At 39.4% G+C, this 11,711-nt stretch overlaps 1 protein-coding gene across 3 annotated transcripts in view; it reads left to right on the forward strand.

The window, feature by feature from the left end:
- PDK3 (pyruvate dehydrogenase kinase 3) overlaps positions 1–11,711 on the forward strand; it is a 102,594-nt gene that overhangs the window by 78,229 nt on the left and 12,654 nt on the right. For 2 of the 3 annotated variants that reach the window (XM_038392577.2, XM_038392596.2), the window contains exons 8-10: positions 1,084–1,185; positions 1,440–1,550; positions 10,363–10,476. In XM_038392577.2, the coding sequence (XP_038248505.1) occupies positions 1,084–1,185; positions 1,440–1,550; positions 10,363–10,476 (327 nt within the window). Of the gene's footprint in view, positions 1–1,083; positions 1,186–1,439; positions 1,551–9,783; positions 9,986–10,362; positions 10,477–11,711 lie in introns of those variants that run through there. The other variant, XM_043504970.1, reaches the window with a different exon arrangement.

Genomic DNA, 11,711 nt, shown 5'->3' on the forward strand with positions numbered 1-11,711 from the left:
TTGTGTGTTCTCCATTAATGTGCATGTACTCGACTGCTATCTTTCCCCTGTCCTGTCATGAGCTATATGATATGTGACTTACTCTAGGACAGAGTTGGTGCGAATTTGTGGAGTGATGCTGTAGATGTGTTTATAAAACTCTAAAATGATATCATTCGTGCACTAATATAAAAGTCAAACACACAGTAGTAGCTGTAAATGGTGTTCAATTTGTGATGTACTGTGAGTGCAAACTGCATTGATTAAATGACTGCAACTTAACAGTTTTGATGTGGGTCAGGAACATCAAGGCTTTACTATACTTCTATTGTACTTTGTCATTTTCAAAGTATAGTGATTTATTTAATCTATATGACTAATACAAGTGTTAAATTTTTGAACTGTGGAAGTGGGCAGCCTTGGTATGTATGAATAATTTAATGTAGAAATACATTACGGTAGAACCTCAGAGTTAAAAACATCTTGGAAATGGAGGTTGTTTATAACTCTGAAATGTTGGTAACTCTGAACAAAACGTTATGATTGTTCTTTCAAAAGTTTACAAATGAACATTGAGTTAATACAGCTTTGAAATTTTACTATGCATAAAAAATGTTGCTTTCCTTTTATCTTTTTAGTAGTTTACATTTAACACAGTACTGTACTGTATTTGCTTCTTTTTTTGTTGTTTGTTTTTGTTTTGTCTCTGCTGCTGCCTGAATGTGTACTTCCTGTTACAAATGAGGTTTGTGATTGACTGGTCAGTTTGTAACTCTGGTGTTCCTAACTCCGAGGTTCTACTGTATTGTTTTGTGCTTTATGGTGAGGAATCCAATAGAAATACTAAATTACTTTTACAGTAAAGTATTACAATATAAAAATGTAATACATTGACAGTTGACCTGCTGTCAAGTACATCTTGAGTTCACTCAGACATATCCTCTTCTGTATCCGTGTATGCAAATTTAGGGCAGTTTTATTCACAAGTTTTTCAGAATAACACAGTGAAAATGTATTCGATTTGTACATTGTTACTAAAAGTATTTATGATAAAGTTGAGGTGGAGAATATATCAGAATCTAAAACATATGGTTTTAACTTTAGAACTCAATGAGAGCTACTGTGGAATTACATGAAGGTAGGAAAGAAGGCTGTCCATCAATTAAAACATTAGTCACTTTGGGGAAAGAAGATCTATCCATAAAGGTAAACTAATAATAATTTTAAACTGCTGAACTGACTTTCAAAGAAATGCTCACATTAGTAATGTTTTTGATAAATTTATCTTTAATTTTACAAGGACTAAATTATGTACTCTGTATAGGTTCTGGCACTCATTCCATTTGCATTAATGTTTATACAAGTGATTCAAATAATGCTTTGTCTGTGTTTGATGCTTGAACTTTCTGTTCCCGAGCAGATATTGAGTGTTCAAGTAAAACCTTGACTTTTTTCTGTAGATAAGTGATCAAGGAGGTGGTGTCCCTCTGAGAAAAATAGATCGACTGTTTAACTACATGTACTCAACAGCACCTAGGCCTAGTTTGGAGCCAACAAGAGCTGCACCTTTGGTAAGCATCTGTGGGTCAGGGAAAAATATTTTTTTAGAATGCGAGTGTAGTTACACTCCTAGTCTCTCTTCTAGAGTAATCTTTTTTCCTATATTAAAACTTATTGAAGTTTTTCTATCACGGAAACTGGATATCATCAGGAAATCTGCATAGGCAAAACTTACCAGGAGAAAATGCTGCTGATTCTTCACTATAATTAACTTTTAGCAACTTAACTTTGGAGTAGGAAATTACTTTTCTTTGAGTGTTTTGAACACCATATGCTTGGAAATAACTATATCTATATACAATGCAGCATTTTAAAACAGATTAATGTAAAAGATGTTCAGTATCTAAATTAACTAGAATATAGTGTTTTGCATATACATCAAATAGTAGCCAATTAGCTGAGCCACTTATTTCAGTATTATAGTATTTACAGAGCACTGCCCGTAAGTAGGAAGTGAGTTTGTATCAGATTTTTAAAAAATGACTTTTATACAGCTTTGTCTTTGTCCTGTAACAATAAAATGAAATCAGAATTTGTTTGTAATGTGTGGTGTCACCAGCTAACTCATTTTAGTCTTTGCTCTTTAGTAGTGGCATCTGTCATTCTATTCCTCTTTAGTAATATCTTCTGTGCCAGATTTACAAAAATGTTCAGCACCCAGTAGCTCCCAATAAGAACAATGGGAGCTGCAGGATGCTGAATACATTTCAGGTTTGGCCCTTCTGTTATGTATGATTCCTTCTTGCAGGATTTATACATTTTGTATGTATTGGATCATTGAAAAGTTGGTCTAACTAGTGTACCACTTGGCTGGCATTATTTAATAAGAGAGTTGGTTAATGACCTACAGTTCACTTGCCTTTAATCATAGATACCCCTCTTCTCATCTTGTTTGTTCTGTACAGTTTCTCATGCAGTTTTTAGCCTTGAGTATGTAAAGTAAAAAATGGTATCTTGGGCACTTTCTTCTTCATGTTTTAAATATTCTCCTACCAAACGTGTTCTTGTGTGGTATTTGGTGGTGGTGGTGGTGAACTGCATTAGTTTGCTTTGCTGTTTGTAAGCAAATAAGAAGATATGATGCCTTCCCCCAGAGAGCTTACAATCTAGTTCATACACGTAATGTGTTTGGCATGGAACAATCTCATTGGTACAGAGAAAATTATTGTTTTCCTTCAGGTTATTTGAGTGGCTCTATGTCAAGCATCTGCTTCTCTTTTTGGGTATCTCATTGTTTTGCTCCAGCCTCAGATGCTCCTTCAGTGCAAATGAACCCCAATCTACATCTCTGTTGACTTGCACTCTCATCTTTCTATAGCCTATCTTTCTAACTACTACTGCTTTTGACTCTTTCAAATTCTAGATTAATACCAAATACTTCAAAAACAGAAGTGCTCTTTTTCTACAAAATCCTCTTGGATAGTCAGCAACATGGAATGGTCTCTTTAATTCAAACCTGAAGTTTGTTCCCAGTATCCGGAATTGCTTAGTCCTCCTTGACTCCATTCTCTCTTCTTACAGCACCACTTTTGTCTAGAAATCTGATTTTTACCACCCTCAGAAAATTGCCAGAACTCATCCATACCAGGAATCTGATAAAAATATCTTATTCATTTCTTAATCACATTTTGTCATCACTATTTTAATTTCTCCTTTTATGGTTTTCCTAAACTCCTGCTCTTTTAAATGTTGTAAGATCTAGACTATTTTGAGCAAATTATTTCCTGTATCATTTTCAGTTGCTTCTTTTCCGTCTGTGAATCCAGTTAAAAACTGCCTTCCTATCTTTCCTAATTCTGTATACAATCATTTCATTTAATATCTAATCTCTCATCCACTTAATCCATACCTTCTCACTTGGAACCCAATCCTGCAACCACTGACAAGCATAGTTATTCTTAAGCATGTGCATCAGTGCTTGCAGGATTGGGGCTTTTGCTTATCCAGTTTTCTCATCTTTTATGTCCCCTGAGATTTTACAAAGTTCAGAGTGTGGGGAAGGTGTTACTATTATACTTGTGCTGCCAATCTGTGTGGGAACTCCTTTCCTCTAAAACACTTTCTCACTAGGAATTCTACTATAAAATCTATGTCTGCCTGTAATTGATACTATATTCCACTTTCATATTTTCCCATACCTATTTTTTCCCATGAATGGAACCTTATATTGTCTCCTAATCTACAAGCCAGTTGCAATTCTATAGCAGGGGTGGCCAAACTCACTGACCGTCCTAACCACATATGATGATCTTCAGAAGTTTGAGAACCAGGTGTTTCGGCCGTGGCTCCTGCCCCATGGGGCTGAAGCACCAGCCGGGGTTCCAACCGTGAGCTCCCCCCTCACAGGGCAGAAACCCCTAGGACCAGCAGGCACTTCCCCCGGGGCTCAATCCCCAAGGCCCACCACCCTGCTGCTGGGCAGAAGCCCCGAGCCCCCGCCCCCAGTCTGGTAGGCAGAGAATGGGGATGTGGTTGGCTCTGCGAGCCGCACTTAACTGTAAAAGAGCTGCATGTGGCTCACGAGCCGCGATTTGGCCACATCTGTTCTATAGCATTTATACTTCAGTTTTCTTCTACTCTACTCCCTCTTCAGGCGGTATTTCCCTCTTCTGCCCGCATGAGCAATTGTTTTCAGTCAGTAAAGCGTTCTCTCTCTCTCGCCCCTCAATCTTCCAAAAGGAAAGAAAAGTGATCCTGGCAATTATTGTCCTGAAAGTCTAACTTCTTCCCTCTATGGTAGTGGACCAAATATTGAGAGAGAGAGAGAGAGAGAGAGAGAGAGAGAGAGAGAGGTCATTGAGGTCTACATGGTCATGGGGAGAGAATTTCCAAAGCAAGGCTCACCATCCTGTTTCATCCAATTCAGGAGTCGAGAGAGATAAGACCGACTGCTGATTCCATTGTTGAGGGAGATGATATGCTCAGGTTTTTTTGGCCACAAAATCAGATAGTTCAGGATAATGTAGGAAAGAATTTCCTGTTTAAATTGAATCATTCAGCCCATCTATATCATAGGAAGATGTTTTTCCATCACTGAATATCAGAGACCATAAAACGTAACTCAGTAAACACCCATCACTCCTGCATAGGAAGGAAGGTCTATACTTCAAATGATTGTATGATACTCTTATTTTACTTTGTATAACATATATCAGAACTTGTCATATAACGTAAAATGATTACTTTTATTTTTCTGTTTTAACTTTCTCTCCCATTTTTTTAAATAGAGCCCATATACAATGTATGAAACGTTACATTTGATTTTGGTTTTAGTTCTTTGATGAATATTCCTTCTCTTTCAATAATTTCTGCTACGAAATTAGGTCAGTGGAAAAACCTTGTTACCATGGCAGCCAGTCCTGCCAATAGGCGTCAGCAAACTAAGCAATTGCTTAGGGCCCCTAGCAGCACACGCTCCCCCAGCCCTCATTAATTATTAGTATGTGTTGTGTGGGGAGGCAGCAAAAATATTCCTGCTTAGGGCCCCCACTGGGCTAGCACCGGTGCTACCAGCATTCTGATCCTGAGAAGGTCTTGGGATTGCCCATACTATGTATTTATAATTGATAAATAACAATTGAATCCATTGACACTTATATTTAATGACAGTTAAATCTTTAAGAGAACGGTTTAAGTCACACATTTAAAATCTAAGTTAACTATTTATAGTGGGGGAAAACGTGCTTTAATGTAGATCTAATAGATAATGCTAACAGAGCATGTTTAATACAGTGTGGAATACATTTCCCATGTTTCTGGTGCACAGTCTGATGCATGATGAAAGATTGGTGTTAGAAAGCTTGTTTTCCCAAAGACCAGAGTTTTGCCCCCATTGCCTGTATTCTGTGACCTAGAGCAAGGACAGCCCTGTCACAGCAGTTAATGTGTGTTAGTTGGCATACTTTTACTTGAGAGAACAGGGTCATGTTAAAACAAGATCCCTGGACTCTGAACCTTGTGGCCTTCAAGGTGTCCACCAAAACAGTGCATGAAAAATAGGAAGTCTGCTTTCCGAAGGATGAGCTGGAGAATATGGGGAGGGGAAGATAATATTTAGGAATGAATTGGTGTGGGATGGCATGGACAAAAGTAAGGGATGGGAAACAAGAAAGACTGGGTAATAATGGGATTCCATGATGGAGTCTGGGGAGAGGCAGTGTGTGTTCTGGGGATGCCCAAAATTTGGGGGCAGTGAGTTCTGTTTAGTCTTGATCCACTCTTGAGGGTGAATCATGTCAACTGTTAGCTCTCCCAATTCACATGCTTTTTGACTTTAGTAAAATAACTAGTGTCCTATGTCCAGCAAAGATTTGAGTGTTGTTTTTTAAAACATTTCTTTGGAAATTGATTATTTTGCTATCCTAGAAAAAATTCTTCCATTGTTAATGATTCACAAGAAATAAATATGCTCTTAAAATGAGATGTCTCCAAGTAATGCATGTGCCTGTATGTCCTGTGTTAATGGGAGTCTTTGAGAAGTGAGTTTATGGCATGCTGTTTTTTAATTTAAAAGAAAGAGCAAGTAAACAAACAGCTATTTTCATAGTGGAAGCACAGATACTAATAACTATATAACAAGCAGCATAACAAATGTTTCCAGGAATTATCTTCCCCATTTTTCTCCTCCATTTCGCTTCAACTTACTGTTTTTGCCATCAACTTAAAAGTTGAGCAATACTGTAACCAATCCAAGTCTCTGCATTTAGATTCTGTAAAAATCAGGCAACTTCCCTGGAAGAGTGAGAGAGAGAGAGAGAGAGAGAGAGAGAGAGAGAGAGTGAGTGTGTGTGTGTGTCTGTAAAGATAGAAATGACAAAGCTGCACAACATGAGAGAACATGGGAGCTTTGGTATAAAGGTTTTATCAATATGAGTTTGGAATAGCTGTAATAAAAGGAGTACTTGTGGCACCTTAGAGACTAACAAATTTATTTGAGCATAAGCTTTCGTGAGCTACAGCTCACTTCATTGGATGTATTACTCATGAGTGTTGAATCCATGCATTAATTGTGTAGGTCATCCCGAACTCATGCTGGAAAAACCTTTATAACATAGCATCCCATTGTGTATTTTAAAATCCAGGCCCGATCCTCAGCTGATGTAAATCCAGTGTTGCCTTGTTGACTTAAGTGGCGCTGGGCCATTTTACACCAGCTAAGGATCTGACACCAAGTATCTTGCCATCTACCAAGGCTAGAAACATTGTATTGGAATGGAGGTTTCCTGGCTTTCCAAAATATAAAATGCCCTGGTCTTGCCCTAAAGAATCTAGAGGTACACCTGTCACATGATACTCTTCCACTCTGTTTACACATTTTTGTTTATAACACAGTATAGAGTAACTCCTCACTTAAAGTCGTCCCGGTTAACGTTGTTTTGTTATGTTGCTGATCAATTAGAGAACATGCTCGTTTAAAGTTGTGCAATGCTCCCTTATAACGTTGTTTGGCAGCCACCTGCTTTGTCCATTGCTTGTAGAAAGAGCAGCCCATTGGAGCTAGCTGGTGGAGGCTTGGAACCAAAGTGGACCAGCAGCCCCCCTATCAGCTCCCCTAAGTTCTGTGTCTCTAAGTTCCTTGTGCGGCAGCCGCCCAGCAGGCTATCAATTGCCAGCAGTTCAGCTGTCCCTCCCCCCACTGCCATGTGCTGCTCCTGCCCTCTGCCTTGGAGCTGCTCCCGGGAGCCTCCTGCTTGCTGTGCAGGGGGGAGGAAAGGGGTTTAATGTCAGGGTGTTCCCCTCCCCCCCGCTCCTGTCTCACACTTACCCCATCTCCATAGAGTGGGGGACATGACAGGGCTCAGGATGGAGGGAGCTTGCTGGCAGCCACTGCTGTCACAACTTGCTGATCTACTTAAAAAGGCAATGTACTTAGAATGCGGTCAGCATACTTAAAGGGGCAATGCGCATCTCTCTCTCTTTTACACACAGGGTGTGTCTCTCTCTCTCTGTCTGCCATGCTGTCTCCCCTCCCTCCATTTGTGCTGCCTTGTAGAGAGTGAGGCTACATTAACAACAATGCGTTAACCCTTGAGGGCTCAGCCGAGTGCTCGTTCATCATTTAGCAGTAAGGCATTCCCTGGGAAATATCCCACCCTTTTCCACCCTATGACTTCACCACCTCAACAAAGCTTCACAATCATCATTGCTGTGTATAGTATTAAACTGTTTGTTTAAAACTTAACCGTGTGTGTGTATAATATAATATAGCCTTTTGTCTGGTGAAAATTTTTTTCCTGGAACCTAACCCCCCCCCCCCCCCCATTTACATTAATTCTTATGGGGAAATTGGATTCACTTAACATAGTTTCACTTAAAATTGCATTTTTTAGGAACATAACTGCAACGTTAAGCGAGGAGTTACTGTACATGCTAATAATTTTAATATATGTCCATATATATCGTGTGTGTGTTCATTGCATGTATTACTCTGTGTCCTTGAGGACCTTACATGATATTTACCTTACATGATATCTACTTCTTTTCTGGGAGGCATATTTTGGGTCTGAACTGATAGAAAGTTTCAGCTTTCAAGGTGGTGGCCATAGCAATAAGTATTGTGCCCCCAGTGGATATATACTTGTGTAGAGACTCATTGCAATTTGATGCTATGCTGCTTTTCCATACAGTTTAAAGTGTATCACTCAAAGGGAAGACAGTATGATGTACTTTACTTTTATAATTAAGGTCTTAAATGAAGGAGATGGAGAAGACAGAGCAAAATTATAATAAATGCAGTTTGTACGCAATGTGATTCTTGTACCATTGTTGATTTTCTGAAAAAGGTCAGGGATGAGGTTCTTTGGCAGAGCTATGTGAGGAAGTTAGCACAGCAACTCACGTACATAATGCCTGGCTCAAGCCAGGGTTATTAATACTAACCTCATTAGTAACTTTTCTCTAAAGTTTGTCAAGATGACACATTAACAGCCTTATTATGCAATGTGTTACTGGGTATTGGTGGTACTCGAATTCCCATACAGGGTTTCTTACAACAGCTCTGTTCATCACTACTGCCCCCCAAAAGTGGTTGGGCTTGCTAGGGAGCCACAGAGGTGAGTGATTCCTCTAGTCAGTCAGTTAGCCAAGAAGCTGGAGCAGCCATTTGTTTGTTCATGTTTGTGGGATGTGATTCTTCACAAGGACTAGATTACATAAATGACTGAATGTTAAATGAGCATTTTGGTCCTTTTCCTGTGCTTCTGGTTCGCCTTTCTTGTTGTTTTGCTGTAGTTCAGACTTTTTTGGCAGCTGCTTTTTGTTCATTGCTTTGCAAGAGCATAGTTTTCAAGCACTTTGTTTATTGCAGCCTATCTTTCTTGCTTTGGAAAGTCCTTGCCAATATAAGGGGATTCAAACAAATAACAAGTATGGTGATTCTCTGCCTCAGGTGGGCCCACGTTGTGGGGGGCCTGAAACAGGGCGTGTGCCGCTCCTGCCTCCTTGCATCACAGAAACCTGCTTAGACTCCCTTAATTGTTTATCTAACTGTGCCATTCATTTATGTTCCCTCCACCAACACCTTTACAGTCTCTTTCAGCAGTGCTATTTGCAGTGTACCCTGTGCTTTTGGCCCTTATACTAGGACCTGAGAGGAGCTGAGGTGTTTTTTTTTTCTCTGAGATCTCTGTGAAACTGGACTCAGCTAGCTCTGATCCTCTCTCCCCCTCGCTGCTTTCCTGTGCCCTTCTTATCAGTTTTGAGCTGATGGGCCAATTGGCTCTTCAGCTCATCCAGCCTCCCCCCCCACACTCCTGATTGGGATAATGTAAGTTAATTATCTAATTATCTAATCAGCCTTTTCTGAGGGAACTAAATAATGTCAGAGTGATCAGAGTGCAAGCATACCTGGTAACTCTCTGCACTCTGTCACAGGGGCTGAAAGCTAGGATCTGCAAGTAAAAACTTGTTCCACTATCTTCAGTGAGAGAGAAGACTGCCAGTATGATGATCCTCATTTCCATAGGCTAGGGTCATGAAAGGGGAAGACTTGTGTCCTATGTAATTGGGGATACAGGTCTTAGTGCGTAACCACTTCAAGCCTATGAATGAGTCTTTGCCTAGGCAAGTAGAGTGTGGCTTCTAATGAGGCCTTAATGTTCAACAGAAGGGCTACTATGCTGCAGCATGATTTTTTTGATGATAGGTAACCATAGCAAGGACTATCTGTCTATTACTATTTTGTATATAATTAATAAAGTTGCAGTCATTACTTTCCCTACACCTCCCTTCTCTCCTCCATTGCAGCATGTTGCAACGTGCCCTCAACAGTCACTGGTCTACATTATAGATCAGCTGAAGTATGCGGGGCTGTGTCTTGCTTTTTCCACATTCTATTCCAAGATAATAAACTGCTGTCAGATGCTCAGTATCACCAACGATGAATGGAATATTGCAGCACAAGCTATCTCATGAGAGAGCTGTACAGAGCATCATCCTCTTTTGTTTGGTAGGGACTGCTTACTGTTTGTGCTGCTAAATTAACTGTATTCTTCGGAAAGCAACAAAATGCACAAGCTAGTCTCCTAAAGCCTCTAATCAGATTTGGTCCTTATTTTTATATATTGCCAAAATGTATTACGGCTGTTGGTGATTTTTCTATTTAATATTTAAGAAGCAAATCTTATATAGGCAGAAAGAAGGCTGCAATGTTATATAGGCTGAGGAACAAAAGAAAGTCTGAAGGGCAAATTGATGCAAGTAGGGTAATTCGTTTTCTTTAACTAATTTCTTTAATTTTAACATCTTGTTTTGATAAATAATTATAGCTTATACAGTATATTGATTTTTAACTTCCTCACCACAAATTTTTATTTTGTTCTGTAGGCTGGATTTGGGTATGGTTTGCCAATCTCTCGTCTTTATGCTAGATACTTTCAAGGAGATCTCAAACTCTATTCGATGGAAGGCGTGGGTACTGATGCTGTAATTTATTTGAAGGTAACAACTTGATTCCATCATAAGATAGTAAAGCTCTCAATATAATTAATTCTCTTGTCAGGCACAACAATCAACTGTTCCTGCTTTACACTTAAATTTGTTTCCAGTATATATACCAGTGTTTTTTAACTTGTATTACTGTACTTTATTTAAATCAGACATGCAGAATCCTAAAAAAATGAAGTTATAAATGTGGCATTTTTGACCACCAGCTTTGATACTGAATTAACTTGTTTCCAGTATTTTTTTTAATCTCTTAATGTTGGGTCTTTGTTCCATATTTTGATTTTGCTTCATATTAAAGTGATGAGATACCCAAGACCCTGCTTTCTTAGTACTTTTGTTCTTTTGGTTTCTGACGCTGTGAATTAAATTGGGAGAGCAGGAGTGAAGTGTACATGGGAGTGCAGAATAATGATACAGGTTAAAATGTTCCATATCTATTCTTTTTTTTCTCCTCCTCACAGTTTTTACTTTTACTTCTCCCATCTTTGGGGCTCACCCCTTTAGTACGAACCTTGCCCCTAGCCAATGAAGGTTAGATAGTTATTGTTTGGAATTTACCAAGGATTGATTCTCCATCACTGGCAAGTTTTAAATCAGGATTGGATCTTTTTCTAAAAGATACGCTGTAGGAATTATTGTGGGGAAGTTTTACTGCCTATGTTGTACAGGAGGTCAGACTAGATCATCACAAAATAGAGAAACCCTCACAGAGAACGTTCTGCCAGCAGCTCCCTCTCTTTTATATTAAGGGAGTTCCATCTCCAGTGTGTCTGCTGAGCTCAATTGTAGCAGTATATCATGGCGAGAGAGACATCACTTAGGTAACCAGGTCACAAATAAATCAGGGCATTTAAAGCCAACTGCTTGAATCCAACCCAGTGCATGTCACATAGTGTTAGTTCGTGCAGCTGCCCTAAGTAGGCATTTCATAAGTAATTCTCCACTGGCTTCATCTTCTGAATGGTTCCAAAGTGTAACCCCACGTCGAGTGCATTACAATAATCTAATCTTGATTTGACAAAGGTATGGACAAGTATGGCAGGGTCCTCACTGGAGAGAAAAGATGAATGTTTGGTGGGCTTACTCACCAGCCCAGGAAAATGTAATAATAGAAAAAACTGCTACCCATGTATCCAGGAGCAGCCCAGGCTCTGAAAGAAACCCCAAGTTGTGCACTGGTGTTACAACTGGCAGTTGCGATCCCTTTTTGAATTCTATCACCTCTTCCA

Source organism: Dermochelys coriacea, chromosome 1, assembly GCF_009764565.3.
Source record: "Dermochelys coriacea isolate rDerCor1 chromosome 1, rDerCor1.pri.v4, whole genome shotgun sequence".
Lineage (NCBI taxonomy): Eukaryota > Metazoa > Chordata > Testudines > Dermochelyidae > Dermochelys > Dermochelys coriacea.